General features: G+C 44.4%; 1 protein-coding gene across 1 annotated transcript in view; it reads left to right on the top strand.

Moving 5' to 3' along the window:
• The window catches only part of dcc (DCC netrin 1 receptor), a 204,948-nt gene that overhangs the window by 119,247 nt on the left and 59,232 nt on the right, over window positions 1-26,469 (top strand). The window contains exons 9-16 of the mRNA XM_030084631.1: window positions 3,484-3,638; window positions 5,484-5,632; window positions 5,801-5,939; window positions 9,648-9,697; window positions 16,955-17,096; window positions 18,440-18,550; window positions 19,518-19,712; window positions 22,171-22,266. Coding sequence (XP_029940491.1) covers window positions 3,484-3,638; window positions 5,484-5,632; window positions 5,801-5,939; window positions 9,648-9,697; window positions 16,955-17,096; window positions 18,440-18,550; window positions 19,518-19,712; window positions 22,171-22,266 — 1,037 coding nt within the window. The remainder of the gene's footprint in view (window positions 1-3,483; window positions 3,639-5,483; window positions 5,633-5,800; window positions 5,940-9,647; window positions 9,698-16,954; window positions 17,097-18,439; window positions 18,551-19,517; window positions 19,713-22,170; window positions 22,267-26,469) is intronic.

The following is a 26,469-nucleotide window of genomic DNA, read 5'->3' as shown; positions in this document are numbered from 1 at the left end:
TAAATGGTAACCTCTGACAGCTGGAGCTCCAGCTGAAGGCTTTCACATCCAGGCTTTTAAGCTTTGTTACCTCAGAGACGATCCAGACCTCCAGGACTCCGGATGGTGCGGCGAACACAAAAAAAGGCCACTCAAGTTTTGTCACGAAATGGAAGGAAAAAGAGATTCTGTCAGTTGTAATGACTTGGAGAAGGAACTGAGCCAGAGGTTTTGTCACTTGTAATGACTTGGAGAAAAATACAGAGATGGGTTTTTGTCAGCACTAATAACTTTGAGAGAAATGAGAGAGGAGGAAGACGGAGGGAGAAAACAATGAGAGATTGCAGGAGAGAGGGAGTTGGTTCGAGGAGAGGGCGAGGATGACAGGTGGCGCTGGAGCTGTAATGACTTTGGGGAAATATATTGACAAAAATATTGAGACAGATCAAGAGATCAAGAAAGAAAACTAAAGAAATAAAGGAAATAGAAAGATTTCACTCAGTGTTGCGAGACTTCTGCAGGGACTTGTGAAGTGTCTTATTCAGAATGACTGCCAGTTGTAAGGACTTGGTATTTTTGGCATGTGTTACAGCACTCATTATTTTCATTCTTCTGTAAATGTCACTGGTGCTTTTGCTATAAGTCGCACTAAAATAAGAACAGACGTTGTGATGAGTAGGTTTTGTCCAAAGATTTACATGCACAGATGTACACTGCTCCCTCTGGAGAAGAACCTGAATTCTCTAGGAATCTTTACTGGTTTCTGCTTGCAGTGATTTTTACGTTACAGTGTGTTTAATACCACGCATACTGATCATATTTCATGAAATTGTACCAGAGGAAAGTAGGTATGAAGAAATCATGTTATTTTGAGAATCCCTGTGATTCTTCCACCGCACTTCAAGGTGGTCACCAGACGCTGTACTCGTTCACCACATTCTGGACTGGAAGTTCTTTACCAAGGATTCCACCTGAGTGGCATCGGGGCCCGTTCACACCTGGCATTAATCTGAGCGCATGTGGCGAGCCCTTACCCAGACGTGTCCGCATCATGCATTTAGGGCTGACCACTTGAGTTGGGATTGTGTTGTTACTTCTGCATCACTGTTGCTGGCAGGTCAAAGATCCCGGTGAGGTGTCGTTCTGTTAGTCTGTCTCCAGGAGAAGGACTGGACTCTGCAGACCTCCAGTCACAGACCTTCATGTTATTTTACGTAGGTTCTTTGGACCATTATAAAGGCTGAAACTCATACAAGGAAGTGGAGGAAGACCACAAAAAACATTTGCTTTGACAACTGAAGCATGGCCTCGGGTCTTTGATTTGCATCGTTAACACACAGTAGTTCAGAGATGTTCTGCACAGCATGAAGTGTTCTGTCTTTACTTCTTCTTCTGCACAATGATACGGATTCAGGGGGGCGACGAACAGTTGACCAATATGTGCCCCGAACTGACATGCAGAATGAGCCGTCCGCTGAATGATGAGTCTAAACATAAACTTTTTGCTTTTGCTTTAAGAAGAGGGTCATCTGTTCTGAAGCCATTCTTTATCACTGATGATGAGTTTTCATCAGAACGAGTGTGAATATATTCATATCATCAGTGGGAGATTTTAATCAGACACTATTATCAGCAGCTTGACACAAAATGTAAGAGAAGCCACTGAAACATCTGTTGAGTCCAAACATAAAAGCTCATCTCCGATAGCGGCAGTGCAACATGTTGGGATGTGGTTTCCTGACTGATTTTACTGACAGGCTGAGGAGTTCATGAAGAGGCTTCCTGGTGCACACACACCAGACACTCCTTCATCAGGCTGAACGGGACCTCAGTGCTTGTGTCCGCCTCTTTTCAGTGTAGATTTTAATCTGTGCTCTTGGCTCTCACGCACAATGATATCCTCTGCAGACTCCTGGAAAACAAAGGAGGCGACTTCCCCAGACTCCAGCGCTGCCGCTGACATGACCCTTCACTCCTCAGGGTCTTATTTTACTGAGCTCCACACATGTTGAGCTGCTGATGAGCACCGATTCACGTTAATTCCTCAGCTGGGATTCGTGCACTCGTCGCTTTTCTGTCTGAATCAGGGACATTTTTCAGTGGTCTTTTGTTTTTGTTTTCCTGTGAAGAGAATGGGATGCTCGCCACGTTTTCCAGCATTGAGCAGCGTCTGTAGGGACAGCTTTAAACTGCTGCTTGTCGGCCTGGTCCGCACAGCGACCTGCAGCAGGAGTGTGTGTTTCTGACGCTGCAGTGAAACATGCTAATGGCTGCAGCTGGATTTGTCCCGGCAGTGATCCGGTGATTAGTTGTAAAGCGGAGGCTGCGGAGGTGCTGTAATCGGAGGATTAGCTGCAGACAGTGGGGGATTACACAGATTGCAGCTGATTACAGCTGCGATTATCTGCGCTGTTATACAGAAACAGATCTGTTCTAAAACCCAGTGATTTCAGAGAGGGATCACCTCAACGTTTACATCTCTTTATAGTCTCAAACTCTGAACTCAGAGGGATGGGAAGTTGTCGGCGGAGGTGACAAGGATCAGAAAGTGAACAAGTATCAACAAACACAACGTGTTTAGCATTTTAAATACTTAAGTACCAAGTAGTCCTGTGTCCTCCGTCGCTGTATCCATGACCCTCCTGGCACACCTTCCTCCTCTCTTCATCCTCGGCGTCCTTTTCCCTTCACAGCTATCCTGTCAGTGACGTGCAGATCAACAGAATGCTGCTGCTACTGAAGTCTCTCTTCGGATCGATTCCCCTCTTTAAATATTGACGTTTTCATTGTAGTTAATATTTATAGATGTTTCATTGTAGTTAATATTTATAGATGTTTGTGTCGTTGACTCGCAGCTCTGAGACTTCAGAAGAACTTCTATTGAAATAGATATGGCAGAGAAATCCATCCAACCATCTTCTTTACCGCTCAGGTAGCGGATATAGTCAATGCACTCTAAGATGAAGATTTTTTAACTGCGTTTTTTTTTTTTTCTTTTTTTTTTTTTTCTGGACCCTTTAGTTCATGTCCACATCATCCGTCAATTTCCCATATTGTCTATGTGAAATACACCGCGTTGCATGCTGGGTGCGCTGTGTTGCGTTGCCCCGGAGATGCTCTCCCCTAATTTACATGAAGTTGAATTCTGTCAGGTTTATGCAAATGAGGCACGGGAGTGGAGATCTGACACATCGGGAAACTTGGGTGGAACGTCTAAACTTGTTGTAGTGGAACCAAAATGAGGACAGACTCAGCAGCTGCACAGTTTGTTTCTCGCCTCAAACATTTTATCGAACTGTTTCAGCAAGTTTGTGACCATGGTGGATGGTTTGAGCTCCCGGAAACTTTCAACAGATCTGTGTGGAACCTTCAGAGTCATCCTGGCTGGACAAACATGCTGTACCTTCATGCTCTCTATTTCTGCGCTTGTGAAACAGTTTGAAGTGATGAATGAATTCGGCGTTTCCTTGTTTTGTGTGAGTCACACGGCGTCGCTCTCTGCAGGGAGCGATCGGTGAACGTGTCGGAGCCCGAGTCTTTGGAGCTGACCGTCTCCAACCTGAAGCCAGAGGAGAGCTACAGCTTCAGGGTCGTCGCTTACAACCACGTGGGGCCTGGAGAGAGCTCCGCCCCCCTGAAGATCACCACCAAGCCTGACCGTGAGACGCATGCACACACACACACACACACACACACACATGCACACACACACACACACATGCACACCGAATGCTGTTGGTTTCATGCTTGAACTTTAGATTCCTGACAAGGTTCTGAAGAAGAGTGGACAGAATCACAGTGGGAGGAAAGATAAAAGTCGGTCTGGGTCACGTATAAATATTCTAGAGGAACCTAATCAGTAAAATAACCATTTCCTGTTGCCTCAAGACACCAATGGCGTTTCCTTCTGTCAGAACCAACACACTCATGCACGCTCATCTGCTTCCATGAATCCGTCCATCTTCTGCACCTCTTCATCCAGCTCAGAAAATTAAAGTTTTAATCTGACCTGATATTTTCAGACAGATGGAGCTGAGCGTACAAATTACTTGTTTGCTCACGCCCAGTTGTGGGGAGTTTTTTTTATTGTTTTTCCCAAAGTATGAATACGTCGCTACAGTCGCACACTAACCTACAGTATAAACACAACATTTAAAAAGTAAGTGAAAACCAGAGAAATCTACACACAGAGAGAGGCCTTTAATGAAATCAAACCCATGACCGTCTGTCAGTGAGAGAGGAGCGCTAACCAAACACCACAGTACCGCTGTGTTCATTACCAGATTATTTTATTTTCAGAAACAGCCTGACTTTAGCAGAGGAATACAGTTGTGCTGCTTTACATCATCGGTGCATAACTGGAGCTAATAGGAGCTAACAGGAGTTAGCAGGAGCTAATAGGAACTAACAGCAGGAGCTCACAGGAGCTAGCTTTCCAAGGTTTAAAGGTTTGTAGTTTCTTGATGTAGTTTCTCCACCCGATGTCTTAGTTCACACACTTCCCAGTTCTTCATGAAAGCAGTATCAGTGAGGGCTGTAAATTAGCTTAGTGTCCCTGCAGCAACAAACATTAATGTTCTTCTGTCTCAGAACTTTCACATCGTTGTTTAAAGTAAAAGTTCTTTTCTCAAAGACTCACCTCCACCAGTGAGGACTGTCGTGAGTTCTGCAGTCAAAATGGTCCTGATGACACCATCTGGATCCAGTGTGTCGGATTCAAACTACTTCCTGAGTTTCAAAATCTTTTTATGTCCCTTCAAGTTTAAAAATTCTTAATCTCATAAAAAATCCACGAGTTGGATCTCAAGACATTGACATGTTTCTGCATAATCGAGCCGACCATGATGTTTTATTTAGCTGAGCCAACAGCTTCGTCTCCACAGACGTGAACTTAGTTAACATCAGTGACTGCATGTTAACATTCTGGTGAGCAGCAAGGAGAGTTCTCCTTCAACATGCAGGGTCTGTAACTAGACACAGATCCACGTTTCAATCCAGGCAAGGTGCTTCTTTTAGAAAATATTTTACTGTTAAAAGTCAGTAGTTTGGGGATGTGTGTGTGTAATGTTCTCTGTGTGTGTGGATTTCCCTGGTTTGCTCTCACAGTGTAAGAACCTGTGTTTGAGGTTACAGTAACTCCAGACTGTAAATATCCTGTGTGTGTGAATGTGAGTGTGTGTGACTGTTTGTCCAGTGACGGGCTGCTCACCTGTTCGGGTGAACCTGCCTTCAGACACTGTTAGATCAGACCCCGACGTGCAGAAGGTGGATGGAAATACAGCTGTTGAGAACAGTTTCCTAACAAGAGTCACATATGCCTTCTAACAAGCTCTCATATTTTATATTTTGGATTAAATTTTCTTTACATCACAGTAAACCTAAACACTACTTCAGTATTCAGTATGCTTCATTGTTCCCACTCAAATGAGCAGATGTGTGATATAGAAGGACCAGTAGTTGCCTGTACTGTTGGTGAGCAGCGTCTTGTTTCTGTGTCTCTACAGTCCAGGTACCCAGCAGGGTGGAGTCCCTCCAGGCAGTGGCTCTGTCTCCCACCTCGGTCCAGGTCAGCTGGGAGCCGCCCAGTCATCCCAACGGTCCCATTCTGGGATACCGACTGCTGTGGACCGAGAGCCCGTCGGGCAAAGAGCAGGTCAGCACCTTCCATAGGCGCTCGCACACGTCTGGGTTTAGTCCAGATTAGTATAGGGGAAAAAGAAAAAAAATGAAAACCTCCACCAAGCTCGGAAAATGGTTCTCAATGACGTGAGACAGTCTGTCGGGTGCGAGTGGAATCACCTCTGCTCTGTGTCCTCTTCAGAATGTGGAGGTGACTGGACTCAACTACAAGATGGAGGGCCTCAACAAGTTCACGGAGTACACGGTTCGAGTTCTGGCCACCAACCGCTACGGATCGGGCACGGCCACGGACGGCGTCAGCGTCACCACCCTGTCGGACGGTACGCATCACAGGAGCACATCGTGTGTGTGTGTGTGTGTGTGAATGTTGACACAACACCAATGAGCTCATCATCGAGCAGTAGTTTTGTGTATATTATATATGTCAAATTTTTCAATGAAATTAGGAAAATGGTGCAAATATTTCATGAAAGAACTAGGGCTGTCAAAAATAACGTGTTAATTGCGTTAATTAATTTATGTAATCAATCTCGTTAAAAATTTTTAAAGCAGTTTAACGCATGTGCATCATGACAAGCCTCACCTCTACCAGCGGGTGGCGGTAGTGCACCCGCGTGGAATGCAAGCTGCCTGCAAGCTGCCAGCAACCGAAGAAGAAGAAGAAGAAGCCTCACCTCAGCCTCAGCTGATCGAGAAGCTTTTTGGGCACTACAGACTGTTTATCTGCTCCTTTATTACGGAATATTTAGAGAAAATTAAGCACATACACTGTCAGTACATTATCATTAAATATTAAAGTTTATTTAGCCTTTTTTTTCTGTTTCTGAATCGCGGGGGCGGCGCCGGAGCGATTAGTTACTTTCACTTCTGTCTGCAGACCTTCTCCTCCCTCCAGACAGAGTGTCTCTCTCTTTCCACGAGTTTTTCACTCTTTCGGTGTCTTTAAGTGGAGCCATCAGGCTGGAGCTCCGTCTACTTTCACTTTTACCGTCATGTTTTGTCTGCTGCGCGGACGTCCGCGGATTGGTCCGCGTGGAAACTAGCGGACAGGAATTCATGACGATTTTTACGTCACGCGGGCCAACGTGCAACGCACACCCACGCGGACATGTGAAGCTGGACGGGCAGCAGACAGGAGGCAAAGGATGCTTGGTCAATTAATTTATCAAAACAGAAGAAGAAAGCAACATGGAGGGAGATAAGCAGGCTGACCCCATGGATTCTACTTGTTTGATTAAAAAAATGTTGAAGCAGTTTTCTGTTTTCCACACAAAAAGGAACACTGGCTTAGAATGCTCTGTTTAATTGTGCAAGAAAAAAGTGTGGTATCTCTTAGTTTTACTTTTCTTGTGGTACTACATTTGTCACAGACCTGAAAATGTAACTCCTGCCAAAAGCCAACTTTAGAGGGACTGCATAGGGAGCACTGCACACACACATTATGTTATGGTGTGCATGTTTTAGTTTTTTGAATATTTATTTTATTTGGAGCCTTAAATATAAAACACATCACGTGTTAAATATATATAATCATGTCCTGTCGTTTTGTTGTTAATGCAATACAGGAGAAAAAGGTATATTTCAGACATAGTTGGACATTGCGATTATTTGTGATTAATCATGATTAATTAATTTGTAAGCTGTGATTAATCTGATTAAAAATTTTAATAATTTGACAGCCCTAGAAAGAACTGAAAGAAAGTAATGAAACAGCTTTTCATTGCAACAGCCATTTTATTGTCCAGGATGATCATAGAAACATTAATATGAAGCCCTGCAGGCTGTCTTGATAGCGGCTAAACTAGCACGTCGCTATACTATGTGTGCAGGGTCCATGTCTGCGGCGTTCAGAGGTCTGACACGGCGCCTGTCTGGTCTGCTGACAAAGATTCTTTTGCTAGTTTCTGTGATTTTAAACACGAGTTGGTGGAGTCACGTCACGTATCTAGTCTGTACCTCTAAACCTCCCTCCAAAGCTCTGGTATTTTAAACCTAATGAGGTGGCGTTCCACTTCCCCAGAGCCAGTCTTGTTGCTGGGGGTCACTACACCATGTGGCTCCCCACAAAGTAATCCAAAGTCCTGTGTAGTGCGTGGCTGTGTAACCCAGTGCTGCTGTTTTCCTCTGGCTCCACTCCACCACAACAGATTGGTTATCATACTAATGATAAATATGCTCGCAGGTAAGGGACAATTGTTATTGTTTCTATTGAAATATGTCGGAGTACAACTGCTTTTCACTGTGTTCCAATAATGTGAAGAACTCCCACAAGCGCTCAGTAAGAACATGCAAACCACTGCACCAAATGCATCATCTACAGTACCATTTTGTGTGTGTGTGTGTGTGTGTGTGTGTGTGTGTGTGTGTGTGTGTGTGTGTGTGTGTGTGTGTGTCTGTAAGATGGTGAGAGAGAGAGAGAAAGAGAGAGAGAGAGAGAGAGAGAGACATAGATGCTGACTGGCTCACTGAGGGATGCTGTCATTAATAAACTTCCACAGAAACAGTGAGAGAGAGAGAATGGAGGCATCTGTCCAACACACACACACACACACACACACACATACTGGTACTGTATTGTGAATCTTCCGGCTGCGTCTCAATGATAACGGTGACTTGTGGTCTAATTGAATCCACAATAAAAATGAGACACACACACACACACACACACACACACACACACACACACACACACACACACACAGAGTGAGCAGCTGAATCAATAGATTAGCTTGCAGACAGATAATCGGGCATCTGTTTGGAGGGTTCACTCAAACCAGAATACTCCCATTTTCCATTTGAGCACCACATGTTGTCTCTAATTTATTGGTTGCGCACACACACACACACACACACACACACACACACACACACTCACACACACACACTCTCTCTCTCTCTCTCTCTCTCTCTCTCTCTCTCTGCTCTACATTCTGCTTCCTTCCTTACCAGGTTATTTGTCTTGTTTATTTCTTATAACACTCTCTTGCTGTTCAGTCTTCTTCTGTTCGTTTAACATTAAATTTACAATATTCTAATCTTTCATTAGCTTTTCTTTGTTCTGAGTATTTAAGTTTATTCTCTGAGTTTTTGTTGTATTAAATCCCTTCCTTCTTTTTTCATCTTTCTCCCTAAACTTTTCTCCTTTAACCGTCTTTTATCTTCCCTCCCGTCTTCTCCGTCTTTGTTCTCCTTGCCTTTTTTAATCGGCTATTATCTTCTTTCGTCATCCTCCTCCTCTTGTTGTTTGTTTTCATGCTTCTTCCATTCAACTGTCATCTTCTCCTTCTTCCCTTTGACTCTTCCCGTGAAATGAAGTGATGTTTTAGAAGTCAGAAGAAGACTCGACTTCAGACACGGTGTCACCCTGTGTGTGTGTGTGTGTGTGTGTGTGTGTGTGTGGGTGTGTGAGGAAATTCAGAGCGAATTAAACCGTATATCAGGATTCTTTGTGAGGCATCATTATTTCAAACACACACAACTTGGTCTGTACATTGTTCCATCAAACATTAACACCGTCGGTTTACTCCGCTGAACACACTCAAATGTGTGCAACGCTATTAAACGGGGCTGTCAAACATAGGGCCTGGGGCCATAACCAGCCCGCCAGAGGGCTCCATCAAGGACGACTGTAAAGTGTTACCTTTATGAAGAAGACATCAATGTCTTGTCCCCTAAAGGACAGCTGCCTTAATCAAGTGTGACTGCAGCGTTTCAGGGAGAGGAGTAAGAAAACCGAGCGGCGGCACCAGCGCCTCACTTCATCAGTGTTAGCATGCTGCCGCTAACAAGAGCTCATTCATACGAATAACTGGGTTCTACAGTGTTTCTGATCTGATTTACACTTTAAAAGATGCTCACTCTGCTGCACTTATAGGTTTCATTTAATCAAAGGTGTCAGATACGGGTGTGCTTTGCAGCTTTGAGAAAAAAAAAATAAGAACAAATCGGTAATAATCAGTCATGAATGAATGAATGAATGAAGTGAGTGCACTTCCTGTCCTGTAACACGCTGTTGTTTGTGTCTGCAGTGCCCAGTGCTCCTCCTCAGAACATCAGCCTGGAGGTGGTCCTGTCCAGGGTGAGTCCTCACATCCTCGTCCACATCGGACGGCGTCTTCTGCTTTCCGAGCTTCTGTGTTAGCGAAGGATGAGAACGTTTAGAAAGGCGCTCGTAGTGACTTCTTCACAGAGCTCCCGAAAAGAGACGAAAAGCCACGTGAGCTCTGCGTGAGTCTTCGGGAGTCTGTCAGAACAGTCTGGAGTGGTCTTCCTGCAGATTTCTCTCTGTGTCTCAGGCGGATTTAATCAGGTGTTTGGAGGAAGCGCTGCAGATTTGTGTTTAACTAAAATTATCTGTGTATTACAGCATGTTTCATCACATGTTTGTGGAATCGGGCTCTTTTCCCTCTGACAGCAGGAAGTGCTGAATATTTCCATAGAGGTGCTGAGTAGTTTTTCAATTGCGGCCTCAAAGACGAGCCGGGAGCCGTCTGTGGAGAGTTGAGCCCGTTTAGCTTCTGCATGCGATTGATTTTCCTGTCACAGATGATCAAAGCTGAAAGACCCTGAAAACATGTGGAAGGAAGAGGTTTTCACCAAAGACAACTCCGTGCTCTCTCGTGCTCATCAGAAGCTTTTAATTTGAAATGCGTGGTAAATCTTTCTGTATAATCTGATATTTATGTTACTTTAATGATTTGTGAAGTATATTTTATCACTACTTTATTTCATCTCTGTATCAATTTCAACACAGTAATTAGAATATGTTTCAAATATTTTCATTTGATTTCTTTTTTTTTTTTTTTTAAATACATCTGTGTGACCAGAGGAAGCGACAGCTAGTGGGGATGGCTCAAAAGTACTTTTTCATATCCGATACTTAAACCTGGCCGAAAACAATACCAATCCAATATCTTCTTTTTCCTTCTCTTCAGTTAATAATAATGGATATATTCATCATAAGTTTTTTTTTTAATATTAATATCTAAAAATACCACATTCACCACAAAACAAATATTCTGCTCTCCTGCAGGAAGGAATAAAATACCTGAAAAAAATAACTGAAGTTTTGCAATACTGCTGTGGTTTTATTAAAAACTCAAGGCTACAGCTTTAGCAGCTTTTGATATTGGTCAACAAGACTGTGCATTCCGGTGTAAAAAACAAGACAAGGTGCAGTAAATAGTATTTTGAAATAACAGCATCTCTGTTAGAGTCATGGATCATGGAACACAGCAGGTTGCACATGTCACCTTCAGGCACTCAGTCAAAAACTCGGGGCTATTATGTCTGACATACCACACCCAAAAAACATACAAAAAAACATACAAAGACACCAGAAGTCCTCAGTTGTAAAAACAGCAGAGCCTGCATCTTCCAGATGTTTACAGAGGAAGTTGTTCACCTGTTTGTACTTCAGACGGATCGGTGTATGAAGCAATAGCTTGCCAGTGTTTCGGATTAACTGGTGACCGACCTCCTTTGGCGTCTGCTGTTTCTGTGAGTAAAAGCAGATGTTAAAACCTGTCAGCTGTCCTGGTGAGTGGCGCTTGGCTGAATTTACAATAAAGCTTCAGTGTTGCTGTTTTTGCGAGTCTCTTCTGAACACCTGCTGTTATTAGCAGCAGCGACGGACGCTAAGGTCAGTCGGGCACCAGCTAACAGGGAAACCAGTTAACGTCCTCACTCGTCTCCTGTGATCAGAGTCTGTCTTTAAATGAGTGAAGAACAACAGGACGCCTCACCCCAGCACTCATCCTTTCCTCCGAGGGATTAAAAGTTAGACCGAGACACAAAACAGCGCTTTTCAAAACGGCCGTGAGACCTGACACGTCACCCGTTACTGCTGCCAGTCGAACGCTGATGAATCCACTGCTGGTTTCGTCACACCGTCACAGGAAATGAGTGTGAGTCGGTGTGTTCTTCGCCGTCAGCAGGTGAGCGCAGCTCTCTGAACCGATTCAGCCTCAAATATCTGAAGAAGATCAGAAATATCGTCACATTCTTCTGAGAACGCAAAGAACCAGCACACACCTGCAAGTGTGCACGTCTGTTCCAATGGGTTTTTGTTAAAAAGCCTAACAGCTGTTTGTTTTCTGGAAATACAAACACAGTCACACACACACACACACACACACACACACACACACACACACACACACACACGCTGTGCAGCGTGGCGTTGCATGTTGTGTTGCAGAGCAAACAGAGACATTCTGCCCTCTGTGTGATTGCTCCTTTTACCCAGAGGGCATGCACGCACACACACACACACACACACACACACACACACACACACACACACACACACACATAAGCACATAGTCAATGTGATTGCAGCTCTCACCCAGAGGACATGAACAAACAATCACAGATTGAATTCAGGGAGTGTTTACCCACCTGGTCTGTGTGTGTGTGCTTGCATGTGTGTGAGTGTGTGTGTGTGTGTGTGTGTGTGTGTGTGTGTGTGTGTGGAGGTCACAGGGTGGATTAGGTGTTCTGTATGCAGCTCTCACACTGCAGGCTCTGCATACAGAAACGGAGGAGAAACCCACTGAATTAATTCCCGCCTCAGTAGAAAGTTTTGTTTTTCTTCAAAGCTCATTCATCCATCGATCGCGGCGACCGATCTGCAGCACAAACAGTCAAACACAGCTGGAAACACAGCGATAGCGACTGTACCGGCTGTACCGGCTGCTGCGGTGTGGAGGGAACAAGCAGCAGGTTAATGACTAGAGTTTCTTTAATCAGAGTAACTTCAGGATGAACCAGCCTGATTCACTCCTGCTGGGTAAAAATCACCACAGTAACTTGCACTGAAGTGATTTTATGACCTGCTTCATAGAACCACTTATCAAGGACTTCGAATCTCTGCTCATCCAGAGAACTGAGAGACATCCCAGCTGTGATAATAGCAAATTCATAGTCCATGCTCCAGGTCTGTTTCAGGTGATCCAGGCCTGGTTTTCCTGATGCTCTGATAGGATGTTCGACACAATACTGTACAGCTTTCACACTATTTATTTCATTATAAAAGGTGTATTTAACCATCTTGTGATGAGAGCTGCTTTTTATTTTTCCAAGAAAACTTAAATTTAAAAAGTTCCTCTGTGTTTCTGTGTGCTTTTGACTGGAGAGCTTGAATTCTCTGTGCTATCTGACTGTGAGGACAAGAGTCTGGGTAGCGACGCTCTCGTTCTCCACTTCCTGCTGGAGTTTCAGAATGTCTGGGTTTGATGAGCTGTTTGTGTGCAGCGATGGCGAGTTTTTCCTTTCGAGCAGTGAGTAGAAAACAGCCGGGCTTCGCCCCTGCCGCTGCAGAGCGGAGGGCGGAGTGTGGACCGACATGGTAACGTGACGCCGTGGAGGCCCTTCGCTGTTTCCACTCGGATTCCTGCGGCTCTGCCAGCGTCCATGTGAATGTGGAGTCCGCTGATGCGGTGCAGCCACTGGGTGCGCTGACGTCGGCACGTCTGAGGAGCGACATTAGTCTTCATCAGACAAACAATGATGCTCCAGGAGCCTTGTTATGTCCGATCCGTCCTCGAACTGCTGCAGCTGTTTAAGCACCTGAGACCACCTCAGTCCGGTGCTCCTCTGGACCTCTCCTGGCTGGATTTATAGTCTTTTTCTAGAATGACCATGTTCGGCCGAGTGGAGAAACACTGCAAGAACACCCAAACTGTTTTATAAAACACATATTTTATGATTTAAATAGTTCCGTTTCTGTGTGAAGTGATGATTTTCTGTGACCTAAATGTGAATAATGCCTCACAATAAGCTTTAGTGAAAACAGAGAGTGCTAATGCATTGATTAAAAATAATCCCTCAAAATCTTAGTGAAACATAAAGAAAAATCGAGGTATTCTTGTCTTTTTTAATATAAAAAAATAAAAAGCAGAGTTAATGTAAAAAATATAGTGCAATCAATCAGTCAATCAATCAAATGCAGACAGTTAATCTCAACTGTGACCACAGTTAATCACGATTAATCGTATCATTTGTGAACTTGTAATCAATACACAAAATCACCAATCTATTGCATGAAAATGTCTTTATCTGAATCGTTTAACTTCAGCGCAGCAGTGTCACATCAGAAAACACTCATGTGGGATTTGAACCGTCCAACATTTTAAAGCTGAGACGCTGAAGGGAGGGCCGGTCCCGTCTTCTCTTCCGGTGTTGAACAGGTGACGCCACAGACAGACAGGAGGATAATTGTGACATTTTCTAGCTTCAAATGAAGAATCTAATCCCCCATAATTCACCTGGACGTTGCTTACCTGAACTTTATTCCTAAATTTCGTTCCGTATTTCTGCGAGTTACGTCAGTCTCAAGCCGTCCTTTGTGCCATTTGTGTGTGTGAAGGAGTGAAGTGGCGGAGTGTGTGCGTCGGCCCGGTCCTCTGGACGGAGAGCAGGTGTCTGAGAACGAGACGAGCGCCCTTCTGCTGCTCTTCCCTTTGTGGCTGAGAGGCCGAATATTGAGCTGAAGTGGCGTTTTTCACGAGCGGGACGAGCGTGAGTCATGTTTACAGACACGAGGGCACTAATGCTCGCGCTAATGCGTTAATGTTAGCGATGGCGTCGGTGATAATGAGTTAATGTGAGTGATACTGTTAGCGATGAAGTGTTAATGCCGCCGCTGTTGAGGCGTCAGACCTCGGCTTCCTCCGACGCCGCGCCCGTTTGTCTTCATTAAAGCCCCGTGAGATAAGACCATCGTGCTTATTATTGCCGCTGATTGCTGTCAGAGCAGTCAGCTTTCTGCGGACCCCACGTCCTTTGTGTGCGCCGACGGCGGGGGGGCTGGAGGTCGGTGAATGAGGCCGCGGCTTCGCTCGCCCCGCTGCTTCACAATGTCTGCTGCTTCAGAATACAAAGCAGCTGCAGGAGGCATTTCTGCTGCAGACATTTTCTGGTCAAGTAAGACCAGAGAGAGGGGGAGAAGAAAAGATGCAGTGTTTGAGTGGCGCCCGAGGCCGCTTCACCTCTGAATCACGCATGGTAGGAAAACACTTGTGATAGTGGCCTAATTGATCCGCAGAGTCAGTCCCTTCCAGTGAACACCACCAGACGCCGCAAACTCAATAAATTAATGTAGGCAGCACACCGTGGTTTCCTCAGCAGCAGCCACGGGGTCAGCGCCACCCAATTAGAGGCTTTTTAGTGTACATACAGTGGCGAGGGAAATGTGTGAACCTCGGAAATTATCCTTTTTTTCTGCATAAATTACTCAGCAGGTGTCGTTTTATCTGCAGCCCAGTCACACACACTGTACAACACAACACGACTGCCGTTGCGATACAGGGCCAAACCAGTTACTGAAGCAGCCCGACACCATGATGCTTCCTCCGCCGTGCTGTACTCTGTGGAGTGATGGAGGAGGAGGGGGAGGAAGAGGAGGTGTTTCTCTACTGGCGGTGTTGCTGTCCTCCTTCATGGATGGATGTCCTCGCGGTGTCTCTGTGGGAGTTGTTGCGACACGAATCCAACTTCTGTGCCGTTTCCATGGAGACCTGCATCCTGTCAGAGTGGATAATTAGTTAATGAAGCGCACGGCGACGCCCAACCGGGGGGGAGTGGAGAAATTCAGCCGACTCACATTTATTCAATTTGCTCCATTCTTTACCCCCCCTCCCCTCCTGCCTCCCCCTCCCCCTCCCCCTCCTCCTCTTCACCCCCGCCATAATCAGTTGTGCTGTAATCAATTAGCAGGACGAGGAGCAGCAGAGGGAACAGGTGCAGCGAAATGTTAATGAATTCCTCTGTTGTGCTCGTCCTCACAGCAACACCGGCTGAATATTTAAAGTGCTTGTTGGCCCCGTCACTTACAGCACAGCGTGTGTGTGAGTGAGTGAGTGAGTGAGTGAGAGTGTGTGTGTAGTACAGTCTCATTCTGTCTTCATGGCAACAGTGAGCGCCTCTGTGTGTCTGACTGTGGTGTAAATGCACATCCAGACTCTCATTTGTGAGGAAATGAGGGAAAGCTGTGGTGATAGACTCTCCTGGACTCCTGGGTTTGTCCGCTGGTTGACTGTGTGCGTCTGTGCTTCAGTAATTCCAGCACAACCAGGGGCTTGTTGCAGGAAATGCGAAGAGCTGCCGCTGAATTTAGGTCACAATATGATTCCAGCATGACGTCTGTTCACAACTCATCTGATCAGAGTGAGTGTGAAGCACACCCAAAAAACAGGCTCTTTTTTTATATTTTTGAAATGAGGTCAAACCAGAGACCCTGAACTCTTTACTTCTGTTGTTAGGCTTTTTTTTTTTAAACAGCCTGACTGCTGAAAAACAAAGCTGTCATCACTGATTGGACCCAAAAGACTCTGAGAGCAAAGGAGAGGATTTTTTTTTTTTTTTTTCCAAAATCATTAATCTTCATTCATTAATGTTCTTTTCCCCCATGATACACTCACACACACACACACACACACACACACACACACACACACACACACACACACACACACACACACACACACACACACACACACACACACACAGTGGGTCACAGTAAATCAGCTGGATGGTTGATGGCAGCTGCCTCACAGAGCAGTGCACACTGGTGGCCAAACAAACATCTGGCGTGTGTGTGTGTGTGTTTGTGTGTTTGTGTGTGTGTGTGTGTGTGTGTGTGTGTGTGTGTGTGTGTGTCAGAGGTGGGTTGTTAACATGCAAATCAAGCAATTAAAATTCATGCGACACACACGCCTAAACACACACAGATACGCACACGGCAGTCGGAATCCCTGGCGCTCCCGAGCCGCTGAGGCAGAGACGGGCTGATCAACAGTCTCCTCTCATATGTTCAATAAGAATGACGGAGTCCCTCCTCATCGGATTCATACATTCATACACCCAGTCAACAAGTGAATGTGTGAAGTCATTCCAGGGTCTGGATGTACATTTCCATATTTATTTTCTGAAGATTGTTCAACATACCAAAAAAAAAAAATTGAAAAATTAATCTGAAAGAAATTGAGATCTACGGCTGTAGATCTGCTCAAACTGATTAAAATGACTTTAATTTACTCTGTTTAGTGGAAATAAAAGATGTAATTATTCACTTGACATGTTTATTCCTTCATCTTGCTCTCATTAGCTCATGAATCTCAAAATATGGAAAACAAACCAAACAAAAAAATCACAGAAGACACGATGAAAAAGACTTCCTCATGAGGCAAAAGCTAAACAGAGAATATATGCAGAAACTGTAAAATCCAATATATGTTAAGAAGAAGAAAGACAAATACGGATGGGTTCAAAATAATGACAACACCTTTAAAGAGGGGATAAACAGTCATCGGGCCGTGTTCTCCTCCTCTTGCAGAGCATCAAGGTGTCATGGCAGCCGCCTCCTCGCACCGCTCACAACGGCGTCATCACCGCCTACAAGATCAAGTACCGCAAGACCGGTCGCCGTGGAGACCAGGAGGCCATCGAGCCCAACAACTTCTGGTACCTGTTCACAGGTGAGCGCCGGCGCGCTGCTGCAGCATCCCTTCAGTCACTGGCAGCTCCTGCAGGAGAATAAACTCACACTGTAGTCGCTGTTGTAACTCGGAGACGAGCACAATGAGAGCTCACAGTCCGTGTTCGTTAGAGCGACTTCATTTAATGGGATTTGTCGATTGTCACCTCGTATCACCTCCGCACGAGTCTCGCGCGCTTTGTTTTCAGGCAGTCTGCTTGTTTGCGCTCGGCAATAAAAGATGTAAAGCCCGCTCGAATAAATCCCGACTGCTGTCTGTGAGCGAAGGTTTACAGAAAACACACATATACTTTCAGTGCACATGACACGATGCTGACAATATCAAGCGAATATGAAGGATCGTCTGCTGAGTGAAGAAAATATGTGTGGGAGGACGATACAATGAAGCCGCTCTGTTTTTATAGCAGTCATGATTTCTTTTTTCTTCAGAGGACAAGAAAGAAAGCAGCATTTGCATTAAACATTAATGTGTGTGTAGGTGTGTGCGTTGTCTGTCTGTGTGTGTGTGTCTGTGTGTGTGTGTGTGTGTGTGTGCGCGCACCTTCAAACTGCCACAAGCTATTATTTCAATTTGAGGTTTGCAGGATTTGAATGAAACTGATCTCCTTTTTCATTATTTTTACTGATGTTATCTTTATCTGTTTGTAACACAATTCATTCCCCAGTGGCAGGTCTGTGTTCGTGTGTGTGTGTGTGTGTGTGTGTGTGTGTGTCTGTGTGTCTGTGTGTCTGTGATCTGATCTATCCAACATTCACTTTTTCTTTTTCTTTTTTTGCTGGCGGTGAAAGATAAAATTTGAATAAATAAAATATTAATCCAGCTCCACGCAGGGGAGGAACTGTGTGTGTGTGTAGTGTAGGTGTGTTGCGGTATTACCCGAGTCTGCGGTTAAAATGTGAAACCGTATCCTCTGTAAACACTGTTCATCTTCCAAACACACATCCAGACAAAAGAATTTCCAGATCCAGACCAGCTTGAGACAAACAAGACAAACTCAGCTCACAGTCCAAACATCAGCTCTCTCTCTCTGGCTCTTCATCCAGGTCTACATCTACACATAATCAATCTACATCTACACAGCCAGCTTCATAACTTTCCCCCCAAAATAAAAGTCCTGACTGTGATGATTGTAGTTCCAGGTCAAAAGCAGCAGGTCCCACATCAGTGAGCCGGAGATCAGATTTCTGATTGATGTCTGAGGACCGGACGCTTCAGGGCGACGGCCTCAAATAACAGTGATTTTAATGACGCTGTCACTCATCTGAAAATATGGACGCCATACTCACTGCCACACACCTCTCCTCCCCTCTCTCTCTCTCTAGGTCTGGAGAAGGGCAGTCAGTACAGTTTCCAGGTTGCGGCCATGACGGTGAACGGCTCCGGTCCAGGCAGCGACTGGTTCACCGCCGAGACGCCGGAGAACGACCTGGATGGTAAAGACAAAGGGAGAATGTGTGTGAGGGTCGGGTGGGCGGAAAAGAGGAAAGAGAAAGGAAGGAAAAGCTTTGAAAGTTGCCGGATGCAGATGAAATGATGTTCTGCTGATGTGCTGTGAAGCAACGACTGAAGACGTTTGAGCTCCCTGACATCAGTGAGTTTGATTTCTTCAAACGCTTCTTTTTAGACTATGAGTAGAATAACAAACTCTTTCACCTCTGCCTCCTTCTGACTTATGCCATTACTGTTGGATTATAGACATCCTATTTTTGGTATGAATCTAATTTCTCACTTTAATAACGTGGGATGGAAAAGCAGCTTAAATGCCTTCCATGAGCGTGATGTACAAAATCAGTGATGATCTCAAGGTTTTCTGGTATAAAATTGTACATTCAAAACCCTTTTTTAATCACATACAGAGATGTTTGCATTCATCTATGCTGAAATGCATTTCAAGATATTTTAATGCAGAGAAGTCAAGGGAAGAAGAGTGAAAGAACAGCCAGAAGCAACAACAAATTTTCTGGCAGCGCTGAGGTTTCTCCTAATCATTTCCAGCAGAATAATAAGAAAAGCTGTCCTGAGGCTGAAGCTCGGGACCAGGATGTTCTGGTCAGCAGGAAGCAGCCAAGATAAAAACAGCCAACACATCCATGCTAACCGTGTTTCCGGTCTCAAACAAAGGGAGACGCAAATCTCATTTTAATGGATTATCACTCAATAAAGTGATATGAAGCGTCTCCCCTCGAGGACCCGGAGCACGCTAATCTGATCTCATCGGATCCTGTGGGATAACACAAGGTGTCAGGGCTTGTTAGGCCTTAACACACAGCTAACATGGTTAGCATTTGATAGTTACAGCTGCCCTGAGTGCTCACTTCTGTGGCCGCTGCTGGGGTTAGCCTCCAGCTGCAGCGATTTGCCGCAGTCTTTCAAGTGACATTTCGTTTTGGTGTGTTCCAGAGAGTCAGGTTCCCGACCAGCCCAGCTCTCTGCACGTCAGACCGCTCCCCAACAGCATCATCATGTCCTGGACGCCACCGCTCAGCCCCAACATCCTGGTCCGAGGGTACATCATTGGATATGGAGTGGGAAGTCCCTATGCGGACACGGTCAGGGTGGACAGCAAGCAGAGATACTACTCCATTGAAAACCTGGGTATGTATGGAGGCGGGGATCAGTCAGCTGACTGTTTACCACACCATGTTTTTTTATGTGGTGAACTTTCATTTCATAGAAAGGGAGAACATTGTTACCATTTACCACACTATCATCTGCATACAGGGGGAACATTTCTACATTTACAGCACTATCATCTGCATACAGGGAGAACATTTCTAGTATTAACTGCACTATCATCTGCATACGTTGAGACATTTCTTCCACACACATCCTGAGTAAACCTGCCTGATGAAGAAGGACAGTGAAAAGGAGCTATAGCTGTTGCTGGTGTTCTCTACATACATGTAGTTAATGGTCTGACATATGTGTTACAACATTTTACAGCGTGCTTTGTGTTCTCATGTGTGTGCCGATCGCTTTCAGGGCACTTGCACATGTGGTTTCTGTAAAGTAAATGTAAAAACTATTCCCAGATGTTGTGACTCATCCAACAATTGCATTTTCATCACAAAGAGTAAAATAGAAAGTAATTGAGCATATGATTGAAAAGTAATGTAAATAGAAAAAATAAGAAAATATATACAGTGTTTGCAAGAGTGAACATATTAAAATGCGTGTAATGTCAGTGCAAGTTGTGAAGGGCGCTGAGTTACAGAGTTCAACAGTCTAAAAGTTTCTGGAAAGAAGAAATGATCCAAGCTCAGGCCCTCCAACAATATAAAAGATTGCTAAAATTCATCATTATAATAAAGAAATATAGCATAGTTTAGAAAAACTACAGCAACAGCAAAAAAGGAAACTAATAAAACAAAATTGCTAAGAGAACAAGAAGGGATCAGATTAATGGAGCATCATTAAACCATAAGATTACAGACTATGGAGCACCACTGGAAGGCAGATGAAGTCCAGTAGACATGCTGGAACTCCTCTGATCAATGACACTGAATCATATTTCCTTCACTGCCACTATCTTCCTTCTGCTCCCTCAGCACCAAAACACTCCATCATGCCATGAATTAGCATTTCCAGCATGCACGTCAACAGCGCCTACTTAATATGTTCATCCTTCATAAATCCAGCTGCTCCCGCCGACAAAGTGTCAATATTGACACAGTGATCTCCTCTTCCATTAATTCATTATGATGATGAAATCCCCATTTAATTACAATCAATAATTTAAAGGAATTTAATAAGAAAGCTGCTCGAGGTGCAAATCTAATTGTGAAAGGTCTGAAAAGAGAAAACATCCTCCCCAGCGAGTGCAACAAGCAATTTGCATGCCAAAGAAGACAATAACAAATTGGGTGAGTTTTTATGCGCGTCTGAAAATCCCCATCTCAGGTCTCATAATGGAGGAGTAATGAAAAAATAAAATGCAGCTGTGTGTTGCATGCACACATGGGAGCGAATGCACATATGTACACGGCATTTATAATTCATAGCCATCATTAATTCATGCGGCGAGGGGCCCGGGGAGCGGAGCGGGCCTGTTTGCTTAACTGATGCAAAAGGTTTGACGCTGCACGGAGAGAACATGCAGCGCCGCCACACCGGCCGTCAGCCGCCGCAGACGTGTGTGGAGTCATGGAGTCTGCGTGTGGCTCCCGCTTCGGCATGGAAACATCACAACCGAGTGAAGGCAGACACGTCTGCAACACCTGAGGGACACGCTGTCTCTGTTTCAACCAGCCAGAAGCCCAGAAGCCAGGCAGCAGCAGGAAGCAGGACTCACCGCCGCACAGCAAAATCACCTTTATTGATGTTTAATCTTTAAATTTGTTCTGATGATGTAATGATTTATTCATTTAAAGCATCAACTTTGATGGTTTATTACGTAATGCACCAAATCATTACATTTTGTTAAAAGTACTTCGAGGTTTAAATAATAACTGTCGCTATATGTAAGAAGTTATTACAAAATGTGGTGTTATTATATATTAAGGTGAATATTGATGACATTATTACATAAAGCGCCATTACAGATCAGTGGTATTCCAGATATTCCCGCCTTCTTGCAATTTTTTTCTTAACTAATGCGATGGGATACTACAATCCAGTGTCTTTAACACACTTTAGCATGTCAAAAACTACAATGGAGAATATTTTATCATCCCAAACAGAAACATTTTATTGAAAGCACACAAATTTGTGTAAAAGAACTTTTCCTCCTTTTTTAATTTGCCTTAGTTAAAACTTAGCATTTTTTACAGTGCAGCTGGTCTCCAACATGCAACGTCTTCATTCACTTAATATTCAATTAATTTATCAGAATCTGAGGGAAAAAAAATCCATTGCTCTGAGTAGGTTTAAAATTAAGTTAAATCAAATGGGTGTATACTGCACCTTTAAATCAACTTTGTTGTTATGTTTTAGTGTGACAGAATTTACATGACATAAATGAGATGTTAAATATTCACTTGTGAAACAGAGAAAAAGCACCTGATTGATTACGTTTTGAGCTAAACGTGTCTGTCTCTCTGTCTCTGCTGCTCAGAGCCCAGCTCCCACTACGTGATCTCCTTGAAGGCCTTCAATAACGCCGGAGAGGGAGTTCCTCTGTACGAGAGCGCTGTCACCAGATCGCTGACAGGTAATGACGGTTTACACGTTCAAGCTGTTACACGAGACACTGAACTCAAAACAGGGCTGGAACGGCAGTTTTCAATTCACTGAGAGCATCCGCAGCGTTCAGGATGTCTGCATCCTGTCTTAAGTGTGTCAGGTTTCACACCAGGCTGCCGATGAAAGTTACAATTTTCTCCATGTATTCATACAGGCCATGCTGTGGTTCACACTAATGTGTGTGTGTGTGTGTGTGTGTGTGTATGTGTGTGTGTTTGTGTGTGGGGCTCATTAGCTTTTTCAGCAGACAATGGGCTGTAGAAGTGAGATAAATGAAACACATCCAACTCTCAGCCAAGTTTCGTCTTATGAATTAAACAGCCGCGCCTGCAGCTGACATAAATCCTTTATTACTGCCATAAAAACGCCACATTTCAGAGGTTTTTCAACCCCGCCGATGCGATGATAGTCAAAGAAAAATCCAGCAGCAGAGGCAGCTCCAGTCACCGCCACTTCTTCACTTTTAGAGCAGCTTGTTTCTGCTCTGAAAACTCCCAATGAGATTATTTGGAAGCCGCAGTTGTTGTGAATTGAGTTTTGGTTTCTGCTGGATGAGCTGTGGGAGCAGCGGGAGCGGAGGTGGAGGAGAGGCGAGGAGCAGCACAGGGATCTGCCAGGACCACTGCAGGTCAGCACCTGGACAGATAAATCCAGAGGTGGACGTGAGGAGCAGTTTCTAGGTCCTCCACAAACCTGCACTTCAGCTTTAAAGAAAGAGGAAAATTATTTCTGCTGCCGGAGTGGAAAATATCAAGAATCTGGACTGTTTTTAATTCTGATCTTCAGTTACTTACGTGTTTGCAGCTTTTCTATAAATATCAGGAGGAGGAAAAAATGTAACACTAGATTTGACTGTTTTACAGCTTTATAAAATGACTTTTTTTATATTATATTATATTTTTTATATTGTTTTTATAACAATGCTAAGGTTCAGCCCCCCTGAAACAGTAATAACTGTAACAGTAATGATATAATAGAAATAATAATTTTTCCACTGTTTAATTAAAACAGTAAAACTTTAATGCATTGTAGTTTAATTGAAATAAAAACAAAGTCATGACATTAAAAGAAAACACACAGCTCTACCTGAAATTATCGGAATGCGCATCAGAGGTTTTTCCTCTTCTTTTGTCATTAAAGGAATACTCCTAAGATTTTGGACCCACGCCCTTTCCCTATCATTGACAAAGTTAGACAAGGTCATAAATACCTTTTTTTGTGTCTGTGCATCCAGTAGCTGGATCGCAGCTTTTACCATCGTAGTTAGCTTAGCTCAATTGCTGGAGGTGAACAGGAGACAGAGCCGGACTGACGAATGTGGACAAAATCCTCCTTCCAGTGGTCCAGGGGACGGTGTATTAGCACGTGAAGTAAATCCGAATGGTTATAAAACGTTTTAAAAGATGTGTTTTCTTTTCAATCCGTTAAAATAACATTTTGATACACACAGACCTGCGCATGCGCTGTGCTCCGCGGAAGGATATACCGGAGCACAGCAGTAGAAGCCATAGACTCAGCTGTCTTTTATGTTTTATAACCATTCGGACTTACTTCACATGCTAATACGCCGTCCTCTGGACCACTGGAAGGAGTATTTTGTCCACTTTCGTCAGTGCGGCTCTGTCTCCTATCCACCTCCAGCAATTGAGCTAAGCTAACTACGATGCTAACAGCTGGGATCCAGCCACAGGACGCACAGACACAAAAAAAGGTATTTATGAGCTTATCTCGCTTTGTCAATGATAGGGATAGGGCGTGGGTCCAAAATCTTCGGAATATTCCTTTAAAGACACCTGAATCTTTTATTTGATTTCTTGTGAGTGAAAATCATGAAATGTTTAGATAGTATTTGAATTATTGCACCTGGATGAAAGTCTTACTGTTTTTCTGGAGTCTCTCAGAATATCACAACGTTTCTGAAACTCGTTTTGGTTTAGGAAATTTTGACAATTGTAAAAATAGTGAAATGTTCACAGAAGTAACCACACCAAACTGCAGCATCAGCTGATCTTCAGAAAACTCAGCTCCAGGGAGTAAAGCTCATTCTTTAGCTTGTCTGCTCGGTTCCCATGAATCTAAATGAATTTTTTTGATTGAACATTTTGATTGACTTCACTTGATCACATCTTCGACGTGCTGTAAATCCTGTGTTAACGTCCAGTAACTCAACAATCCAACATAATCAGAGCAGGTGATGTTTCAGGCTCATTAATAAACCTCCAGAGTTCTGCTCAGATCATGAGAATAGCGACAGATTGCTGGATTTTCTCCCAGCAACAGCTTATAATGATCTATCATACATACAATTTTACAGCAGATGGCATTCTGTAGCTGATTTCCATCGATGTGCCGCCCTGGTGAAGTTGTGGTGAAATTCCAGCTGCTGTGTGTGTGTGTACATTCAGCCCCCGCAGATCTCTGAAAGCACATCTGGCTTCTTTAGAAATTCACACACACATGAAATCGCGTTGACCTTTGGAAAGACGTCCGCAGTCCTACTGAGACGAATCCACATCTGCAGCCCTGTGGAGATTTTCTGAAGTTACTTGGTAATAAAAATCTGCTTTCCACAGTTTTGATGGACGTTCATCCAGACACTACATGAAGGGACTGCCAGAAACACAATTAACAGTCAAGTTTTTTTTTTTTTTTTCCTGGCATAAAAACTTTGCTGTACATCTGGACTACATCAGGCTATTAACATGTTCGCCAAGATTTTTTTTATACAGCTGCAATGATTTCACACATCTGTTGGCACAGATACTCACAGATATTCAGATTTAGATATTCAGAGGCCCTTATATAGTTGTTCCATACAAAGATTCATCTACAGTCTATTTCCCCAATGGAGCTCAATATATCTACCACACACACACACACACACACACACACACACACACACACACACACGCGCACACACACACACGCTGCCTTGTCATGACAGCGGGCTGCTGCAGAGTTTCAGAGACGGGCTTGTTAACGGCGGATCGTCGTTAATTTACTGCCTCGTCCTCGTTCTCGTCCTCGTCCTCGCCGCAGAGACAGAACCGATCCCCGACCAGCGCCGCCATTTAATCAAGGGCTGGAGGACTGCAGAGAGACGGGGTGAGAGGGAGCGCGATGGGGGAGGGATAAGAGCAATTTGAAAGGATGGAGGCAGGCACAGGGGAGAGGACGAGAGGCGGAGGAAGAGTGAAGGAATTAAGGCAATCTGGGAGAGGTAATAGAAGGGTAGAGAGGACGGAGACATGGAAAAGAGGAGGACGAGGATGAGACGAGGAAGTGAGATGGAATAAAGGGGACGTGGGAAGGTAAGAGAGTGCAGGAGAAGAGAGGTGATAACAGAGGAGGGCTGGAGAGGGAGGAGGCGTGTCCTGCGTCCTCATCAGTATTCTGTCCTGACCAGAGCTTTATTGTGATGCTGGACGACCACTTTAACCACGACAACCACTGCTGCAGCCTGCAACACCACACCTCTTCCATCTGTCTGTCCCACACCAGTCTGTCTCTGTGTCTGTCTGTCCTCTATTCAGTCTGTCTCTGTCTTCTTGTCTGTCTGTCCTGGCTGTCTGTCTTCCACCAATGTGTCTGTCCTTTATCACTATGCCCCTCATCTTTCTGCCTATCCTCCATCAGTCTGTCTTTCCTCTGTCAGTCTGTCCTTGATCAGTCTGTCCTTCATAAGTCTGTCCTCCTCAATCAGTCTATCTGTCAGTCTGTCCTCCATCAGTCAGTCTGTCCTTCATCAGTCTGTCCTCCTCAATCAGTCTATCAGTCTGTCCTTCACCAGTCAGTCTGTCCTTCATAAGTCTGTCCTCCTCAATCAGTCTATCAGTCTGTCCTTCATCAGTCAGTCGTCCTTCACCAGTCAGTCTGTCCTCCATTAGTCAGTCTGTCCTTCATAAGTCTGTCCTCCTCAATCAGTCTATCAGTCTGTCCTTCATCAGTCAGTCGTCCTTCACCAGTCAGTCTGTCCTCCATTAGTCAGTCTGTCCTCCATCAGTCAGTCTGTCCTTCATCAGTCTGTCCTCCATCAGTCAGTCTATCTCTATCAGTCTGTCCTTCATTAGTCAGTCTGTCCTCCATCAGTCAGTCTGTCCTCCATCAGTCAGTCCGTCCTCCATCAGTCAGTCCGTCCTCCATCAGTCAGTCTGTCCTCCATCAGTCTGTC

The sequence above is a fragment of the Salarias fasciatus genome, assembly GCF_902148845.1.
Source record: "Salarias fasciatus chromosome 7 unlocalized genomic scaffold, fSalaFa1.1 super_scaffold_4, whole genome shotgun sequence".
Taxonomy (NCBI): Eukaryota; Metazoa; Chordata; class Actinopteri; order Blenniiformes; family Blenniidae; genus Salarias; species Salarias fasciatus.
The sequence above is the reverse complement of the archived record's forward strand: the minus strand, read 5'-3'. Positions and strand labels throughout refer to the sequence as shown.